Source organism: Dendrobates tinctorius, unplaced genomic scaffold (assembly GCF_039654945.1).
Source record: "Dendrobates tinctorius isolate UK_male_01 unplaced genomic scaffold, ASM3965494v1 ptg000051l, whole genome shotgun sequence".
Taxonomy (NCBI): domain Eukaryota; kingdom Metazoa; phylum Chordata; class Amphibia; order Anura; family Dendrobatidae; genus Dendrobates; species Dendrobates tinctorius.
This window is the reverse complement of record NW_027361719.1, coordinates 21,100,658-21,122,232: the sequence shown is the minus strand read 5'-3', so window position 1 is coordinate 21,122,232 and position 21,575 is coordinate 21,100,658. Positions and strand designations below refer to the sequence as shown.

The 21,575-nt window shown below is 44.2% G+C and overlaps 1 protein-coding gene across 1 annotated transcript in view; it reads left to right on the top strand.

Annotated features, from left to right (window-relative positions):
• The window catches only part of LRP1 (LDL receptor related protein 1), a 518,911-nt gene that overhangs the window by 461,995 nt on the left and 35,341 nt on the right, over positions 1 to 21,575 (top strand). The window contains exons 71-78 of the mRNA XM_073576846.1: positions 5,518 to 5,640; positions 5,783 to 5,905; positions 7,982 to 8,119; positions 8,727 to 8,861; positions 19,172 to 19,291; positions 19,416 to 19,681; positions 19,761 to 19,939; positions 20,039 to 20,145. Coding sequence (XP_073432947.1) covers positions 5,518 to 5,640; positions 5,783 to 5,905; positions 7,982 to 8,119; positions 8,727 to 8,861; positions 19,172 to 19,291; positions 19,416 to 19,681; positions 19,761 to 19,939; positions 20,039 to 20,145 — 1,191 coding nt within the window. The remainder of the gene's footprint in view (positions 1 to 5,517; positions 5,641 to 5,782; positions 5,906 to 7,981; positions 8,120 to 8,726; positions 8,862 to 19,171; positions 19,292 to 19,415; positions 19,682 to 19,760; positions 19,940 to 20,038; positions 20,146 to 21,575) is intronic.

Sequence of the window (21,575 nt, the reverse complement as noted above, 5' to 3'; positions counted from 1 at the left end):
TTATAAATCTGAGAAAGCTAAACAAATACGTCAAGAACCAGAGCTTCAAAATGGAGTCGATCAAATCTACCACCAAAGTCCTGTTCCCAAACTGCTACATGACGGTGTTGGACCTCAGCGACGCTTATTATCACGTCCCTATCCACAAAGACTCCAGGAAGTATCTGAGGTTAGCAGTCTCAATAAAAGGCAAGGTCAAAGAATTTCAGTACAGAGCCCTGCCGTTCGGAATTTCGATAGCCCCGCGAGTATTCACCAAAATAGTAGCGGAAATGATGGCTCATATAAGGGAACAAGATATAATAATAATCCCGTATCTAGACGATTTCCTAATAGCGGGCAGCTCGGCTCAAAAATGCAGGGAACAGAGAGACAGGGTGACGAACACTCTACAAGACCTGGGCTGGCTTCTAAATCTAAAAAAATCAAGATTGGAGCCCAGCAGGGTACAAGAATTCTTGGGCCTAACACTAGACTCAAACATTCAGGAGTGTCGCCTCCCAAACCACAAAAAGGAGAAGATCGCTCAAATTACAGCAAGAGCAATCCAAAATCCCTCCATGACATTAAGGAAGGCCATGTCACTGTTGGGTTCACTATCTGCCTGCCTACCAGCAGTTCAATGGGCTCAGTTACACACGAGAAATCTCCAGTGGGACGTATTGGCCAACCAGGCAGTAGTAGAGGGACACCTAGAGGGTCGCATTACCCTAAATTCAAGCACTATTCATTCCCTAGCTTGGTGGGGAAACCAGGAGAACCTGTCCAAAGGGATCCCCTGGGCACCAAAGATAACACACCTAGTGACAACAGATGCCAGTCCCACAGGATGGGGAGCGCACATGAACAACGAGGTGACTCAGAGCGAATGGGGAAATCAAGAACTAAGAGCCTCCTCAAATCAAAAGGAGCTTCTAGCAGTAGGCTATGCCCTAACACACTTCCTACCCCTACTCCAGAACCACCATGTCCGTATCCTTTCGGACAATCGGGTCACAGTGGCCTATATAAACCACCAGGGGGAACCAGGTCCCGAACCCTAATGGACACATCTGCCAAAATCCTCAAACTAGCGGAGGCAAACCTATTATCTCTGACAGCCCTACACATCCGTGGTACAGAGAATCAAAGGGCAGACTTTCTGAGCCGCACCCAATTGCGACAGGGGGAATGGGTACTAAAGCAGTCCATTTTTCGGCAGATTGTAAAAATGTGGGGGACCCCAGACGTGGATCTGTTTGCCGACTTCAAAAACAAAAAAGTAGACGCCTTCTGCTCCCTAGATCCCAGGGGGAATCCTCTAACTCTGGACGCATTTATGCTCCCATGGACACAGAATCTAACATATGCCTTTCCCCCAATCATGCTCATTCCAGCAGTCCTAAAGAAAGTCAGGCAGGACAGGTCAAGAATGATACTGATAGCCCCCTTCTGGCCCAAAAGAACCTGGTTTTCCTGGCTAAGAATGCTCTCAGTAACCGACCCATGGGTCCTACCGGATCTCCTGGACCTGCTATCGCAGGGCCCAGTGCTACATCCTCAGGCACCGAACCTCCATTTAACAGCATGGAATTTGAGAGGGCACTGATGAGGGACAGGGGTTTTTCAGAAAACCTGATAACTACACTACAAAAGAGTAGGAAACCGGTTACAATGAGAGCTTATGGTAGAATATGGAAAAAATTTCTATCCACCTCTAGGGCAAAGGTTCAGGACGGGGTTCAGATTGATAAGATCCTAGAATTCCTACAAGTGGGCCTAGAACAGGGTCTGGCGGTCAACACATTAAAAGTACAAATAGCGGCATTAGGCGCCCTCTATAACCATGATGTGGCAGGTGACCCCTGGGTAGCACGGTTTATTAAAGCCGCAACCAGATCGAGGCCAATAGCCAGTCAAAGATTACCATCATGGGACCTGAATCTTGTACTTTCAACACTGACAGGCCCTCCGTTTGAACCAATTCACTCGGCACCCCTAAAAATCCTATCTCTTAAAACGGTGCTTCTGGTGGCACTAACATCAGCCCGAAGAGTGAGCGATATTCAAGCCTTGTCAGCGGGGCCTCCTTTCACAAAAATCCTAGAGGATAGAGTTATCTTAAAACCTGACCCAGCCTATTTGCCCAAAGTGTCATCACATTTTCACAGGTCCCAGGAGGTAGTCCTTCCTTCCTTCCTTCCTTCTGCCCAAATCCAAAAAATAAGGGGGAAGAAAAGTTCCACACTTTAGATGTTAAAAGGTGCCTAGTACAGTACTTAGAGGCCACCAAAAAGTGTAGGAAGGAAGGCTCTCTTTGTATGTTTCCAGGGTCCTCGGAAGGGGCTCAAAGCATCCAAGAGTACCCTGGCAAGGTGGATAAGGGATGCGATTGCCCTGGCATACTCATCCAGCGGGAATACCATCCCAGAAGGGCTGAGAGCTCATTCCACAAGGGCAATGGTGACCTCATGGGCTGAAAGATCTGAGGTATCAATAGAACAAATCTGTAAGGCGGCCACCCGGTCATCACCTTCGACCTTTTTTAGGCACTATAGATTAGATCTAGCCTCTACATCTGACCTGACCTTCGGGAGAAGGGTCCTTCAGGCGGTGGTCCCTCCCTAAGCTACCAATCTCTGAAATTCTCTCCGTGGTGCTGTCATGGGTGAGAGAGAATAGCTTAGTTACTCACCGATAACGGTGTTTCTCGGAACCCATGACAGCACCCGCTTATTCCCCTCCCCTTCACGAGTATGGTGAGCACGTGTTATTGTTAGTAGAGTGTTTCCGTTTAGGCACGGTGCTTTGATAAGTAAGCAGTATTATAATATTGTGTATGTATTTCTGTTGTCTAACTAACCTGGAGACCCTCTGATGCTATGTAACCAACTGAAGGCGGAGGAGAGGTACCACCCTTTTTCTGTAGGTTCCTGTCCCTGAAGGGCGGATCCCCTCTCTCCTTGGTGCTGTCATGGGTTCCGAGAAACACCGTTATCGGTGAGTAACTAAGCTAATCTCAGCACAGGAACATTTTTTTTTTTTATACACATGTAATCGTGGAACTTATTATTACACCAAGATCTATTAATTAAAGTGTACTTTGTTCTTGGGAAAACCCTTTTAAGGCTGAGTTCACACGTTGCGATTTTGTCGCGTTTTCGCGGCGGTTTTAAACCCGCGATTTTGCCGCGAAAAATAAGCATCCCATGCAATCCTATGGGATTCCGCAATGCTGTGCTAATGCTGGGGTTTTCTTCCTCTGCGGAATCGCTTCACGGTAAAAAACGCAGCATGCTCATTAATTTAGCAGAATCGCGGCGATTCTGCCCACATAGGAATGCATTGTTCTGCTTACTTTCCACATGTGGCTGTGCCCACCATGCGATAAGTAAGCAGAACATTTGCGGATGGTACCCACGGTCCGGAGGAGAGGAGACTGTCCTCTAGGCTTTGGGTACCATATCCCTGTAAAAAAATAGAATTAAAATAAAAAATATTGTTATTCTCACCTTCCGGCGTCCCGCGCAGCCTTCCCACCTCTTTCCACGCTCCTGGCATCTTCCGGTCCCAGTAATCCTTTGCGAGAATGACCGCAATGACGTCGCGATCTCACGGGAGCGCGACGTCTCGCGGTCATTCGCAATTACGTCGCGGGAGCGCGACATCTTGTGGTCATTCGCGCAAAGGATTACTGGGAGCGTGGAGAGAGGCGGGAAGGCTGCGCGGGATGCGGGAAGGTGAGAATAACAATATTTTTTTATTTTTTTTATTATTTTTTACATTTTATCTTTTACTACTGATGCTGCATAGGCAGCATCAGTAGTAAAAAGTTGATCACTCTAGTTAAAACACTTTGTTTGACGAGTGTGACCAACCTGTCAATCAGTTCTCCAAGCGATGCTCTATATCGCTTGGAAAACGCTAGCATTCTGCAAGCTAATTACGCTTGCAAATTGCTAGTTTTTCTGCAGGAAAATCACGGGAATTTAAAATGCGATTTTCCCGCGGAATGGAATTCCGGAATTCTTGCGGTAACTTCCGCGAGAGTGCCGCTACGTGTGAACGTAGCCTTAAAAGGGTTCAATTTTTATTTAATAAATCAATAGTACATGTAAAAATTAGAAACTTTGTAACATATTCATTCTATAGATACTCAATTCACGGGTAGAGATGGGAGGACACCTGGATATTTGGGTTTGGCCAAACTGTTACAAAAAGTTTGGGTACTAGAACAGTACCTGGATCGAACCCTGACCCCATTCACTTAAATGGGGGGCCCAAACATCCAGTGTTTGCTGCACTGTCATGTGATCAAAAGACAGCGTGAGCGCTCAGCTGTAATCGGAGGTATAACATTTACCTCCAATCACTGGTGTCAGCGGATGAGACAACTGCTCCCTTCATTTGACACCTGCTGCCGCTAATAACAGTGGGAGCAAGAGCAGCTGATGAGAGTATTCATTAGCCGACTCCTGCGCTGTAAATAAATAATTAGAAAAAAAAACTGTGTGGCTTCCCCTGGATTTTTGATAACAGCCAGGCAAAATTCACAGCTGGGGGCTGCAGCCCTCCGTTTTCCGTGGCTGTCTGATCGTCGGGCATGATTTCACTGCAGATCAGAAGCGGTGTTTGCCACGCTGCCATGCACATGACAGCGCGACAAACACCCGGTATTCGAGTAAATCAACCCGAACAGTAACACAGACATCCTGGTGAAGTTAGTGTTCAGTGTCCATGCCTGAACAGTAGGTGTTCGGTACAGATGCCGAACTTTACTGTTCACGAGTAAAATGTGTCCTTAGTGAATACAGATTTTACTATTACTGAGATTGTGAGCAACAAAGGCCATCTCCTAAGTTCTATGGATCTTGAAGTAGAATTTCCGTGTCAACCTCTAGCTCCTCCTCATCACCATCCCCATAGAATTTTAAAAGCACCATCTGCCATTTCCTATCTCAGTAATGGGAAAATCTGTTTTCACTGGATACAGATTTTACTCTGAAAGTGAAAAATCAATCCAAGTGTAGAAAGAAGCAAATGTATTACAAAGCTACTTATTTTCATGTGTACTATTGATTTAGGAAATAAAAATCAAAAGTCACTATTTGGAAAAAAAAATGGTCTGAGTGTCATCAATGTTCTGAGTTTCATCAGTGTTTAGTAGGTTTTTACCATCAGTGATTTTCACATATAGATAAATAAAACAGTGACAGCGTCTCCTAACCATTGCATTGATAATCACAGACCGCACATGGACTGTACACTGATGGCATCCATGTGCTGCCCGTGATTTTCTTGGACCCTTAGGCTTTTATTGGTGTATCAATGATGCTGATAAAAAACTGACATGTCTCCATGATTTTTGCCTGATTGCTTGGTCCACAAAAAGCAAGGATTTGTGAAAAGCCACATAGACTATAATGGGTACGTGCTGTATGTATGAAACAATGGATAGAACATGTAGGTAAAAAACGGGCATCTAAATAAGGTCTAAAAGAATACATTTGGCTGACTTTAGAAACATTGTCTGTTCAGTAGTGCGAACTTGCCCCCTGGACGAATTTCAGTGTAACAACACTTTGTGCAAACCTTTGGCTTGGAGATGTGATGGAGAGGACGATTGTGGGGACAACTCGGATGAAAAACCAGAAGAGTGCAGTAAGTAATGTGATGTCACATATTGCGCACTTTGCAACTTCCACATTTTAGTCGTTTCCAATTATTTCGTCATGACGGTGGCCTGCAGCTTGACCTGGTTTTTGAAGTAATAATAATTTTAATATTTTTCTGTTTCCACCAGTGAAGTTCGCTTGTCCTCCATACAGACAGTTCCGCTGCAGGAACGACCGTGTCTGTCTGAGTGTGGCTCGTATCTGTGACGGAATCGATAACTGTGGAGATGGCACGGATGAAGAGAACTGTGGTAAGTACTCGGTTAAGGAAACAAAACTTATCGTAGAGCTGCCAAATAAAAAATTTTGGCTACAAATGTTTTAAAGTAGAGTCTTGTGGCACAAGGATTTTCTACTGAACATGACAACCTAAAATACATTTCCTTTGTGATTTTAATAAGAGCAATATGTGCTCTCCCCAATTATTGTGATGACCATTGCAGCCAAATCTATTTCTGACTGACGCAAAAAAAATTGTTCTCCATAAACAAAGGTTAGCCGTACAACGAGTGTTGCTGAAGAATTCATTTATTTTGATGAGATAACCTTATCTCTCCATAAAGGGATTGTCTGGTTGAAACAAGTTATGGCTTATCCAAAGGATAGTTGATAAGTTATTGATTGGTGGGGATCTTACCACTGAGGCCCGCACTGATGAGCAGAACATGAAATTTTTATCCCCATTAGAAAGGCCGTCTGACCTGCCACAAGATAACGGGCAAAAGTTCTCCGTCAGATATTGTAAAAGTTTCCCATTCAGCAGATCAATGTCGGTCCCAACAGTCGGACACCCACCAGTCAGCAAGGGATCTCCTATAACTTTATTTCACTGGATGACCTCTTTAATCCCTGTGCAGAATAGTCATCCATGCTGTTATTAGAAAACAAAAAAAAAAATTGTCAGTATTCGCCAGACGTACGAATTTGTGGTATACTGAAGTTTGTATTGTGTAAATATTCTGTATCCTGGGCTTTAAAGGCTCCCATACACAATAAAGGGCTGTCGGCCAAATGATGATTCAGCCACCTCTCTGACGAGGAGCGCTGTTTTGGCCAAGTGCTCGTATGCTGTCTATGAGAACGCTGTCAGCTGACATGATGCAGCTTATATCCAGGGGAACAATACTATCGTTACTCTGAAATTGGACATGCCCCATTGTCATTTACCCCAACAAACAGCACCACCTATTAGACTCTTGGCCGAATGCTTCCATATCGGCGGGTTTGGCTGACATTAGTCTAAAGTGTATGGAGGCCTTAAAGGGGTATTCCCATCTCCAAGATCTTACTCCCAATAAGAAGTAGTAGTAGTAGTAGCAGTAGCAGCAGCAGCAGCTTGGGTATCCATGATTATGACCACTCATGTAGCGACAGTTTGATGACTGGATACCTAAGCAACTGCAATGTTTGCACATGGGGTAAGTGACATTGCAAATGTGAAGAACTATACTAAATTTCGAATTATATGTATATTTGCAAATAATATTATTACACCTACTACATATTGGGATAGGACCTTGGAGATGGGAATACCCCTTTAAGTCTTATTTCTGAGATCCGAACAAGCTGTTCCATAGGAGCATCATGGATTGGGGTTTCCATGAGCTGTCACCACCCTGAGATCTCTATCCATGGCAGCTGGTGAGGTGTCAAGCAGGTTACCAATAAAGGCTATAGTGATACTCACACTCGCACAGTGCCCTATTGGATCAACCAACGACAAGCTATAGGTTATCATCTGACATTCACGACCAGCTTTGCTATCAAATTCATGATGGAAACCTACTCACTGTATAAACGGCTTTAGCTTAAAATATTCCGCACACCTTCAGTAGCGGTAGTTCCTCTGCTGTAATCACACCTACTGTTTTTGATGTCAGTGGTGCCAGTCACCAAACTACAATATGTGGCCTGCAATTTTAGGCTATTAATGACGTGAGATTTGTTACCACCCTTCTCATGGGATATATCTGAACTTTTGGATCACGCCTCACAAATTTGGGGAATAATAATACCCCTTGTACTTGGTGAGTATCTTAGGATAGCTCTACATTAATCAGCAGTTATAGGAGGCAGTGTTTTTTTTAGTAAAACATTAGTTCTCTTTTCTCTGTTTTTCCAAATATTATCCCTGTCTTTGTACAGCTAAAGCTTCACTGGAGATATGATATATTTCTAAATATACTGGTGGGCATTCAATTTTCAATGCTATTATATTGATATTACCTGTACCTTTACCTTGTCTGATAAAATGATAATGATGTGACTTCTTTTAATTCAGTTGATAGTATCTCTATTCCATCTCGTCTTTAAATTTGCTCTTTCAGACTTGCATAAGCCCAAGAGTTGTGACTTGGATAAGCAAGAGTTCCATTGTAATAATAGCAAGTGTGTCAGCTCCAACCTGCTGTGTGACCTCTTCGATGATTGTGGAGATGGTTCAGATGAAGAGCTCTGTCCTGAGAGTAAGTGGACCACCTACATCCTATGTGTGCATTATTTTGCTTACTATAATTATTCTCCACATTTTAAAATGCTCCCCCGATCCAGGATGGGTGGAACTTGCCTGCGCGCCACCACTCCATTCATTGGCTATGGGACTGCCTCAGGAAGTGGTCCTGCAGACAATGAACGGAGCAGGCTGGCCAACACTCCATTCTGACCGGGCAGAGCCCCATTCTGGCAAACGGTGGAAGTCAGGCCCCCACCGATCCACAATTTATCAGGTGGATATGTAATAATGTGTTGGGAATAGCCATATAAGCACAATTCAGAATGTTAGGAAATCAATGTCAACATCTTCAGGTCATGGCTCCAACATTCTAAGACTTAGTCCTAAACTGAGTCCTGTAATGGAAATAAATAATTCTAGATTTCCCCAGTAACCATATGGACTTCACAGATATTTAGGACTTCTTTGTACAGGGACGTCACTATTTCATACAGTGTTGATGTGGCCCCTATAATTAATTTCTTATCAGATGTCTCTAGTTGTGCTCAGCCACACAGAATAAATGTAACTTCTATTCTTGAAGCCAAAATACAAAAATATAATGCTTCATTTTGTGATAGATACTAAAAACTATGCCTGTAATGGCAATAGCAACATCTGCGGAGAGGAGATGAATTGTGTCCAGACACCAAACACTGTATACTGCACATGTAAAGATGGATTCCAGAAGATCCCAGGCAGCAGTGCCTGCAGAGGTAAGCCTGGCAGGACATTACATTTATGTATATGAGCTGAGATATATTTCTGCATTACCCCCTTAGTGATCACCAATATGACTGATAACTGACCTGAGCTATAAGTGAATAGCGTCCCCGGATGGGTGACAAAGCAGCAGCAGCCAGCTGTACACTATAGCTGACACCTTGCTGCATCAGACCCAATCATTGTGGGCACCGACCATGGCCATTTAGCCCCTTAAATGTTACTGTTGGTAGTCACTGCGGCTTCTAGATGGATTGTGGGGGGCTCTCTTTAACCCCATCAGCACCCTAAGATCATGATTGTGTGTTCCTGATGTTTGCCATGTTAATTCACGGCCAAATGGCGGCCTCAGGGTCTGCTGGCAATGGTTGCCTGTTCAGAAGTTAGCGACAATTAGATGGTTAAAAAAAAAAAACAGTTTTCGTTCCTGTTATGCCACTTTGCATTAATTCCTGAAAAGCACCTGAAGGGTTAATAAACTACTTGTCAGCAGCTTTGAATATGTCGGGGGTGCTGTTTTTAAAACTGTTGGGGTTTTTCCAATATACTTAGGTCCCCAAAAGTTACTTCAAAACTGAATACGTCCCTAAAAAAGTAAGTTTTGTAAATTTCCGTGAAAAAAATACATATTTTAAAGGTTCTACCATCCTAACCAAATAAATGAACTTATGGTGCTGATGTAAAGCAGACATATGGGGAATGTTATTTATTAACTTTTTTGTGTGGTATGACTGTCTGGATTCGGGCTCGCTCACACTTGTGTATAAATTGGGCGAGAGCAATAAAAATTCGGATTACACACAGACCAATGTTCTAATGAGGCAATGGAGATCTGCGTATTTTTTTCTCTGCTGTATTCGCCATGCTGCGATTACACTCCGAAATCGGTACAGTGCGAGAAATTTATTATATATATACTGTACAGACCATCAATACGGCATCCGCTTATTGCGGATACATTCCAATTCTGTAACATAGGAAACTGTAAAAGATTAATAGCTCCCGAGTAAAAAATTAAAAAAAAAAGGATTGTATATGGACAACACACGGATGGATGACAGGCGAGGAAAAAATCATCCAACTTTTCTGGATGAGATTGGGACCGATTATTATTATTTTTTTTTTAAATGAACAAGTGTGAGCAAACCCTTTAAGGAATAGTTTGAAAATGACTAATTTTTAGAAATTTTTGTCAAATTTCTGATATTTTTATAAATAAATGCAAAACACATTGATCTAAATTTACCATTAGCATAAAGTTCAATGTGTCATAAAAAAAACATTCTCAATCACTGTGATTTGCTGAAACATTCCAGAGTTATTGTCACAAAAAGTGGCACATGTCAGATTTGAAAAAGGGTTATAGAATAGATCTGTGACAACGCTTTGGAAAAATGGGGCGATTGTCGATACTAATAGAAAAATGCAAGAACTATGACTTAACACCCCACACTCTTTACATAGCTGTCAGTAGAACCTTGGCTCGGTCAGTTGTTCGGCTGGCAGCTATCTCACCCAACTCTCACATACATAGGAGCACTTGTTTGGGCGAGCGCTTCTGTGTCATCTATGACAGAGCTGCTGTCACACATATTGGTTGGCAGCTTATCTCACCGAGAACTAAAGGATTGCCAAAGTTCTGACTCGTCTTTTTTTTTTCTTTACGCCCTTACTGTTTGACTTCAGCTCCTTTTATAAATGGCCAATTATTATTTAAAAAAATTGCAATGGAAAAATGTTAACATCAGGCACCACTAGAACACACTGGTTATCACTGGGGCTTGATAACTTGATGCCCTATGCTAGGTCCATAGTGCGTCTGGGAATATGTCTGAAGCTTTTACTGAAGAATACTGTAGAATTCCCGTAGGTTTCCATTCACCAGACTGAGTCCACAGATGTGTTCTTTTGGCCTCCATCTGGAAGTCAAGCGCATGCATAGGGATTGTATAGAAAATATGGAGTCCGGCTCAACAGGACTGGATTTTTCTTTTTCAAAAGAAAATATAGTGCATACAAAAGAACATTTTCATGATAGACATTACCCATTAGACGCGTTTCGACTGCACTAAGCAGTCTTACTCAGGACCGGTCGTACTCATGAGGCCGGTGTCTGAGCCCCAGGTGGATGAGCATAGAGAAACTGGGTGAGCTGGAAGCTGGAAGTTTTTGTTATAGGAATTGTATACCTTTATGGGAAAGTGCTGCAGACTATTATTTGCCATACAGTGGGCTCCTGCAAAGAAACGTATACCATGTGATATACATCGCTCTAACAGTGAGTCGTTCTGGGTGGAAGGATGCCTTGGCATCCATCCTAATTGTGGCCACTGTCATATGCATAACTCCTGAGCAATATGCGCTTGACACTGGGCACAAACGCAATGTGTACCTGGCTTCAGATAGAACATAGAATATGTACCTGGCTTCAGATAGAACATAGAATATATTTATATTAACACCTCTAAATGTCTTTCAAGTGAAAACGTAATGCATTTTATTAAATAACAAAAGAGACAAGACTCGAGTCGATGCAGTTCTTGCAACTGCACCCAAAACGAACATTAACTCTACAGCCTTGGACTGATCTAATTAAAGAGTAACAAAACTTATTTTTTTATTTATTTATCCTCCAGTCATTTCAGATTATGAATTTTTGGAATATAATTCATTACCATATTTTGCTCCAAAACACCTTGAGTGCTTTTTTTAATGCCCAGTTTATGCTGCTTTAGAAGCTGCTTTCACCTATTTATTGCTCAGCAAGGTTCCATACACTATAGTCAAAGGCCTGTTTCACACTTCCGTTTTTTTGGGTCAGTTAAAATCCGGCAAAATGGCGGAAAGCGGATCTGTTGCTAACTGATGTGAACGGATGCCACCGGACCGTTTTTTTTTACGGATCCGCCGAATGAAGAATTTTAAAGGAGAGAGAGAGAGAATTTTTTTCATCCGCCAGAAAGGATTTCAGGGTTAAATTTCCGGCTGTCTTCCTTTCTCCGGGCATGCGCACTGGAAAATGCGGATCCTGCAGCAAAAAAAAAACGTTGCAGGGTCCGTCCAGGCATGTCGGCGTACGCAAAAAATTTGGCGGATCTGCAAAAAAACGGATCCAAAGGATGGCCATCCGTCAAGATCCGCCGGTAATGCAACTCAATGGGGAAAAAAACGGATCAGCCAAAAAAAATGGCGGATCCGTTTTTTTCAAAAACCAGCGGATTTTGACTGATGGTCAAAAACGAAAGTGTGAAACAGGCCAAACAGTTTGTGTACAAGAATTTCCTTGTCTGAGATTGGGAAATTCTTGTAAACAAATTGTTTGAATATAGTGTGCAGCAGGTGAAAGTAGCGTCTAAAGCAGCATAAACTGGGCATTAAAAAAAGCACTCAAGGTGTTTTGGAGCAAAATAAGGTGGGTAGGAGGCAGATAAGCTCAGACAGGAGAGTTCCCATGCTCTGTCTTTTTTTTTTTTTTTTTTTAATTCGTTTATTAAACAAAGAAGATGCATAACTTAAATATTGGCTTATAATGATAAAAATGCACACATAACCCTCCAAAAATACAGGAGGAACAACTGGCTATACATTGTGTAGCAGGTATATCAGTCAAATCTCACAAGCCTTTATCATCCTAAACTACAACTACATTAACTGGTATTTACTCCTGCGCAGCCTAGTATTTATATCATATTATTATTATCATCTCACATGCGGTGTCTCAACCTTGCAAAGTAAGATTAGAGGAATTCCACCATACTCTTTCTTTTTAAATAAAGTGTACAGGTAGCAACAGTCGAAAGCAACCTCTAAAGCAGCATAAACTGGGCATTGAAACAGTGCTGCAGCATGGTATTTAGGAGAGTAGGAAGCTCAGTAAGGTTAATGAAATACGGAATATGACCAATCTTCCGAACTATGCAATGCTTTGAGAATAATAAAATGGTAAAAAAAGAAACATTTACACTTTAAGGCCTCATTACATTGTCTGTGTATGTTTTGGGTTTCATTTGTATAGCCATTTTTGATGTGTGCCAGTTTTTACTTTCTTTTTTTTAAATTTGTTTATTGAACCAAAGCCAGGGTATACAATATGCAAACTGACAATGATAAAAATACCATATAACACATATAAATGTACATTCCACAGAGCACTAATGTCAAACAGTGTACGTATACCAGTTGTGTATAGAATAAAACATACTGTCAATTGCCTCACATTAGTCTGTGTTATTATTCAAATAATAAAGCCTGCCAACCACTAAACCATTACTACTACTACAAAACAACAACTATTTGCAGCCTATGTCCATATAGTTAACTCTTATCGTGCGATATCTCTGTCCTAAAATGTGAGATGAGAGGAATTCTACCTCTCCCATATCTTCTCAAATTTACCCGGGCACCCTCTGTTTTGGTACAGCGTACGCTCGTATGGTATGATCGAGTTCACCAATTCAATCCATGCCCTAATGGAGGGATCCGAACCCCCCCATCCACCGCAGTGCTAGCACCTTCCGCGACATAAACAATGTCTCCCGTAACAAAATCCCCATATAATGTCCCCATGTCTTGTCATCCCACACCCCAAACAGACAAACCAATGGCTCAAGGGGAACAGGAATTTGTGCCAGGGAGGTCAATAATGATGTCACCTCTTTCCAATAGTGTGCTATAATTGGACATTGCCAAATCATGTGACTAAAATCTCCATCTGATATATGACATCTTGGACACTCCGAAGATTGGAAATGACCCATCTTAAAGATTTGAGTCGGAGTCAAATATGATTGGTTTATGATATAAAGTTGTATCATTCTGTTGTTGATTGACGGAGACACCTTAGTTGGTGACTCCAGGATTTCCTCCCACTCCTCTCCCTGCGCATCAGGGATGAGCCTTTCCAATTTTCCCCTAATTAAGCATATGGCAGATTCCGTCCCCACCGATAGCATGTATGTATACAGAGAGGAGACGAGACCCTGGGGACCTTGTGATTTAAGAATGCCTATCAAGGGTAGAGACGAAATAGCATTACTCATACCGACATATCTCATGTGCGATTGAAAGGCTGATCTTAATTGCAAATATCGGAAGAATTGCGACCTCGGGGCATTACACTTAGCTTGTAATTGTTCAAAAGATAATAGTGTACCGCAGTCCCATAAATCCCCTATCGTAGAGACATTGTACTGAGACCAGAACTCGGCAGACGGGTGGGCAAGCAGCGTCGGAAAATCACTATTATTCCATAAGGGCATTTCAGCTATGATATCACTAAATCCAACCACCCTCTTAATCTGTCTCCATATTAATCTTGCCAGACGAAGCATGGGTAGCAGACGTGGAACATTTACTTTCTCCAATTCCAAAAACCCCAGCGGGCAATCAACATGTGCGGCATGAAGCAGATGGCTTTCAGAGTTAGGAAGATGATTACCGGGCATCCACTTATTTATAGCTCTGGCCTGTCCCGCCAGATAATTTTTGGCCTTTGTAGGGTGGATAGCCTAAGCTTGGGCCTGGCCTTCCCCCATATAAAAGACATAATCTGGGAATTCAAATTGGTGAAGAAAGACTTAGGCACCACCACAGCACTGTGTTGGAGAAAATAGCTGATCTTAGGGAGTAGTATCATTTTAATTAAATTAATGCGTCCAGCTACAGACAGTGGGAGTTTGCTCCAGATCGCAAATTTGACTTTAACCATTTCTAGTAATGGATATATATTCGGTTGCAGATCAAGCGTGCTGGACTGAGAGATATAAACACCTAGATATTTAAAATGTGGTACAATAGGCAGCAAGGAGAGAGTCCCAAGTCGTGGCATCGGGGTATGAGAAAGAGGCATCAGAGCAGATTTCTCCCAATTTATATACAGGCCGGAATATTTACTGAATTCGTTTATAGTACTAATCACCTCCATCAGTGTCTCCTCTGCCCTATCCATAAATATTACCATGTCATCAGCATATAGGCCTATGGTATCCACCCGATCTGCTATCTCTATACCCATAATATTAGGGGAAGCTCTCATGCGAATTGCCAAAGCCTCTATTGCAAGAGCAAAGAGGGCCGGGGAAAGGGGACACCCCTGACGAGTTCCCCTGTGCAAAGAAAAGGACTCAGAAGTGGAACTATTTACAATGACACGGGCCTTAGGTTTCATATACAGTGTATTAACCCTTTTTAGGAACCTATCCCCAAAACCAAATTTCTGCAAGCACGCGTGGAGGAAAGGCCATTCAAGGGAATCGAAGGCCTTGGCTGCATCCAACGATGCCAATGCCCACCTATTGTCCGGTACCAGGGAGCTGTATTGGACCACCGATTGAACACGTATAATATTAATGGAGGTGCTTTTACCGAGCATAAAGCCAGTCTGGTCAGGGTGTATAAGATCCAAAATAATTGAGTTTAGCCTAGTAGCCAAGATTTTTGTAAACATTTTTTAATCCACATTTACTAAAGAAATGGGGCAATAAGATCCACAGTGCAGAGGGTCCTTCCCTTCTTTCTTAAGCACTATTATATTAGCTTCATAGAAGGACTCCGGCATGACCCCCCCTCCCAGATCCCCCAGAACACCGACAACAAAAGTGGCGCCAAAATCTCCCGGTATTTCCTGTACAGCTCAATAGGAAACCCATCTGGCCCAGGGGCTTTTCCAGAGGCCATGTCCCTCATAGCATATTCTATCTCTTCCAAAGTGAATTCAGCGTCCATAATGGCTTGCTGAGAAGCACTCAATGTGGGAAACGTTATATCCGATAGATAGTCTAGACACCCTTGGCTATCAACGTCATTTTTTGAACTGTACAGTGAACTATAATAATCATGGTAACATCCCATTATTTCTCCGGTCGAGGACACCAATGTACCGTCTGAGCTGTGAATCTGTAATATTGTGTTGGTTGTATTATGCTGCCGCACCAAATAGTCCAAAAATTTGTTAGACTGGTTCCCTAGCTCAAAGTAGGATTGGCGAGTAAAAAATAATTTACGTTTGGACTTGGTGTCTATATGTTGAGTATATAATCTTTGGGCAGCCAACCATTCCACTCTATTACCACTAGTTTGATTGGATATGTAAGCGGCCTCTGAATCCTTCAATCGTTGCTCTATTTCGTCATCCTTCCCCAACGTCACCCGTTTGATGTAGGAGATCGTAGAAGATAGGCAGCCCCTCAAGTACGCCTTAAGGGTGTCCCAAAATAAATTAACATTCCGGGGTTCGGGGTGGGAGGAGACAAAGCTGTGTAATTGGTCAACTATTCTGTCAGGTGACTTTACCAACTTCAACCAGAAAGGATTTAATTTCCATGTCATCCTACCACTTGGCGGGCCAAACCTGAGTTTAAGAATGATTGGGCTATGATCTGAAATCCCTCTATTTCCATGTTCAATACCATCCACCCACATCGCCAAACCACTAGACCCAAAAATGTAATCTATGCGAGATAAGGAGCGCTTAGTGGATGAATGGCAAGTATACTCTCTTATCTCTGGGTGGCGCATCCTCCATAGGTCCAACCATCCACTACCTTCTATAAACTGTGATAATTGGGACACAGCCGCTGCCGGGGTCCCACCTGGTGTCCCATCATCCAGTCTCAATCTGTCGAGACAATTATTCATAACCAAATTAAAGTCCCCCATACAAATGACATCTGCGTCTGGGTAGTTCAAAGAAAAACTCAATGCTTTCTGGAGAATTGACGTACCCGCTGGAGGGGGATTATAAACACACAGAATAACATATTTCCTAGAGTTGATCAGTGCATACACAAATATGAAGCGCCCTTCAGAGTCTCTCCGGACCTCCCATCTAACGTCCTTGTGTATTAGTAATGAGACTCCCCTGGAATAGCTGGTGTGAAATGCGTGTATAGACCATTGAACCCATGGTTTCTGTACAGTCCGAGCCGTAACCCTTGTCAAGTGTGTTTCGACCAGAGCCACAATGTGAGGATGATAGTGCCTGATTTGTGAAAATACTTTAACCTTTTTCCGGGGGGTTCCGATACCCCTCACATTCCACATCATGCATATTAATTCAGAACCCATCTCCACTTATCTGGGCATGTTGCGTATCGGTGCCTAAGTAGAACTCAGAGACATCACATAAATAGCAGGACTTCCATTGGCTGCAACTTCTACCTAAGTAACACTTAAAGGTAAAACTAAAGCTTTTGGAAAAAAGACAACAAAATATAAACCTAGTAACATAGGAGCAAAGTCCCGCTCCTCTATCATAAAAGAAACAAGGGGATACCATCACTGAACGCAGTGTCCGGTATTGTAGATCTCTGGGTGCCCGCCAGGAGAGCTTCGATTAGGCCTGCAATGAAAGGATCCAGATGAAAGTAGACACTCTAGGATTCCTTTGCAGGAGATCCTCTATGGGACCGCAGCCACTCGGTAGCATCCGCTGGATCCGTGAAAAACACGGAGGAACCCCCGTGGACAAGCCGAAGCCGAGCTGGATAAATCATGGAGTATACAATGTTCTTTTCCCTGAGCCGCTTCTTGATGTTGATGAACTGCGCACGTTGCTTCTGGAGTTCCATGGAGAAATCCGGGAAGATTGAGATCACGGCGTCGTTGAACTTGATGGGGCTCTTTTGTCGTGCAAGGCGTAGAATGGTGTCTCTATCTTTACAGATGAGGAGACGCGCAAAGAAGCGTCTAAGTGGGGCTCCCGGAGGTAAAGGTTTGGTGGGAACCCTGTGGGCTCTCTCAACAGCGAACACCGAGGAGAATTCATCTCCCAGAGAGGCCTTAAGTCAGCCTTCTAGGAATTGCTCAGGGTGCTGACCTTCAGAGCGTTCAGGCAGACCGATGACACGGATGTTATTCGACGTATTCTGTTTTCAAGGTCGTCTGCTTTTTGCCTCCAGGCGTTCATAGATCCCGCTACCTTGGTGAGCTTAGCCTCCATAGGCGTAATGGTGTCTTTCACCTGGGACACTCTTGTCTCCACCTCTGTGATGCGCCCCCTCATGGCCTGCATATCGTGACGGAGTCTCCCCACCTCAGTGTAGACATCCTCTAGTGAGGGAGATAGCCTGCATCAACTGTTCAAATGCCTGTTTAAGGGTCATTTCTTCCTGTTCAATCTCCTCTCCACCCCCTGAGGGACGATTTTTACGCTCAAATTGTGAGGAGGTATTCCGTAGATAGCGTGCACTCTCAGAAGGGTCAGGTCTAACAAATTCCTTCAATTTTTCTGCCGCCGTCGATCTCTTAGACCGATTCATGATTAAGAACCTTGAAATACCCCAGTGTAGCTGAAATTATACAGTCCAGAAATCTTCCTGTTCCAATTATATACAGTATACACAGCAGGGGCCACGCTTATCAATTATAGCCTGGGAGCAGAGTCTGCGCAGACAGAGACAGAATATCACCAAGGCTCCTATGGCAGGGGGGAGGGGGAGGGACATCCTCTCTCAGAGACAGCAGCAATGGGAGGGGGAGCAGATTCCCCCACTGTAATGGCACCAACAGGCCAGCGGTTCAGTGTAGAGAGAGGGAATCATGCAGGGCCCGTCTTTCAGGGCACTCACCGCACGCCTCTCAGATCTTGAAGGATATAGGTCGCTGTCCCTGCGACGCTGCAACGCTGGAGACTGGACACCGCGCTCCCTCTGATAGAGCACGCGTCCAAGATGGCCGCCGCACCCTGCGGATTCCGCCGTCCACCCCTGTCTTTCAAGGCTCCCGCTCACCGGAGCCGTCCTGCGTCTCTCCTCCGAGTCCCCGGGGGGTCCCGACACCAGCGGGCACCGTACGCTGCCAGTTCAGAGCTGTATATAGGCGGTAAGTGCAGGATGTGTGGAGGATAGACATGAGCTCTCACGGCGTGCGTCCTTCCCTCACCGCTGCATAGCCACGCCACGCCAGTTTTTACTTTCAGTGTATCTTTTTTTTTTTTAAAGCAAAAGTACATGCTTCGCCCACCTATTCAACATTTATAAATTGACAGCATATGAATGAAAAGCAAATGGCCTCCATTTGCTGTTGATTTTTTTTTTTCACAAATCTGTTGACTTACATTGAAAAGTTTGCTTCCCAAAATAACACAGATGTGTTAAAAGACCATAGACGATAATGTGTATACAGTATGTGTGAAGAAACACAGATGTATGAATGAGGATAAAGGTGCGTTGAATGTTAATAATAATAATGAAGTAGCAGAATGTTAGGTCTTAGTTCATGCAGTCATCTACATGAATATGGTACTTTATAGCGTTTCCTCCCAGTTGATCCCAGTGAATATCGCTTACTCTTATTTCTCTTGTAGATGTGAACGAGTGTCTGGCATTTGGTACTTGCTCGCAGGTCTGTAACAATACCAAAGGCTCATACTTGTGCACCTGTGCAAAGACCTTCAAAAAGACAAATCATACATGCAAAGCAGATGGTAAGTGGGAAAAATGTATTACATGGGCCTGTGGTCCCCTATTTGTGCATACCATGTGGTGATCACAAGGTTGTACTTGTTTTTTTTCCATCCAGCCAATTGCCGTCTATTGTCTTTTTCACAGGATATCAGCAGGTCCTTTACATCGCGGATGATAATGAAATCAGAAGCTTGTACCCATTTAATCCCAACTCTGCATATGAACAGACTTTCAGAGGTGATGAAAATGTGCGCATTGATGCCATGGATGTATATGTAAAGGGCAACAAGATCTACTGGAGCAACTGGCACACTGGGAAGATCTCTTACAGAGAGCTCCATAGCCCCTCTTCGTCTACAAATTCCAACCGCAACAAGCGTCAGATTGACGTGGGGGTTACTGACCTGGATGTAAGTACGGGTTGTCCTATATATCTTGCAGCTGTTTTCTTTGGGAATCATATAAGCATGGCCTCTTTCCTCTCTACAGATCCCAGGTCTTAAGATGCCCAGAGGCATTGCCATTGACTGGGTAGCAGGAAATATTTACTGGACCGATTCAGGCCGGGATGTTATCGAGGTGGCTCAGATGAAGGGAGAACATAGGAAAACTTTAATCTCTGGAATGATTGATGAACCACATGCCATAGTTGTGGATCCATTACAGGGGTAATGTATAAGAAAGCTTTTTATTGAAGGCACTTCAGAAAAAATGTGTCACCCACCCAAAGCCATAATAATGTGTATTTAATCATGTCTTTCATGCAGAACTATGTATTGGTCAGACTGGGGAAACCACCCAAAAATTGAAACAGCAGCAATGGATGGTACTATGAGGGAAACTCTGGTACACGAGAACATTCAGTGGCCTACAGGTATGTGATACATGCTTTTTGTCCCGCCATTCTGAGAAGGGGTGCAATAGGCAGTGGGGGAAAAGAAAAGTATTTGATGCACTACCAATTTTGCAAGATTTCCCACCTACAAAGAACAGAGAGGTCTATAATTTCTATCGTAGGTACACTTCAACTGTGAGAGACCTAATCTCAAAATAAAAAAAACAGAAAATCAAATTGTATAAGTTGTCAAAAATTAAATTGCTTTTTCTCGTTCGCCTTATTGGGGGACACAGAGACCTTGGGTGTATGCTGCTGCCACTAGGAGGCTGACACTATGCACAAAAAAAGATAGCTCCTCCTCCGCAGTGTACACCCCACCGACCGGCAGAGAATTCCCCAGTTTAGCTTAGTGTCAGTAGGAGGTGGACACGGGTCTTTTATTAGACCCATATCTATCTCGTTGTGCGTCGTTCCTTTTCAGGTTCTACGGAGGGATACAGAGTGAAAAGTCACATCTGTACTCCCACATGGAGTCTGCAAGTACGGCGTGTACTGCCACCCCGTATCCTTGCGGTTCTCCGCGGCAGGACCAGCCAGACGGACGCCGACACCAAGACGTGCCAGCGACTCCAGGGGTCCTTGTCGCCAGTCTCCCTCCCACTCGCCTACCAGAGCCTGTCGGTTGGATGAGACGCAAGACTTCTTCAGACAGGTAACGGATCGTGGATAGGTGAGTATTAGGCCCTGCTACCATTCCCGACGGTCACCTCTTCAATGGTCACAGGGGTAGGCGCTGCGGTCGCTCGCAGTCGCCACAAGGCTATACGCAGCTCAATGTTGCTGGGCATCCCCCCCCTTCCCTCCCCCCTTTCTGGGTACAGGGAGCACAGGGTTTTTTCCCATTGGGAGCGACTTGCGACTGCGGCGTCCCACTTTTTCGGACCTCCGCGCCGACCCCCTGCTGACAGGCGGCCGCCGCAACTAATTTAGGCCCCGGCTTCAGTTCGGGCCTACCGCTGCGTCGCGGCCACGCCCCCCCGCCCCTTTCTTCTAAGCGGGCTTCTCTCCCGCTCTTCCCAGGCCCTCCCACCACCTGTCCTTCACCTGCCCAGCCTGCTATTGGCTAGAGGGCGGTGAATTTTAACCCTGCGAGGTGCTCCGCCCTCCCTCCTCTCCTAAGGCGCGCTTTTTCTCAGGACGGCGCCATTTTCCCAGCCTGTTAGCCGGGCACCAGCTCCTCACTGGACAGCATCTTCTCCAGCTGGTTTTTTCAGGAGGTCTGTCGGCCGGATTTCGCTCTGACCTGCATCCACTGACAGGTCGCAGAGCATCGCTTCTGGGGACACCGGACCGTGAGTAGCTCTGCACTGCAGACTGACCCTTCTCCGCCCTCTGTCCCCCAACCTTCCGGCATTACCTCAGCTTTTCACTATGTCTAAGTCTGATCGTACCCGCTCTACCGCCCC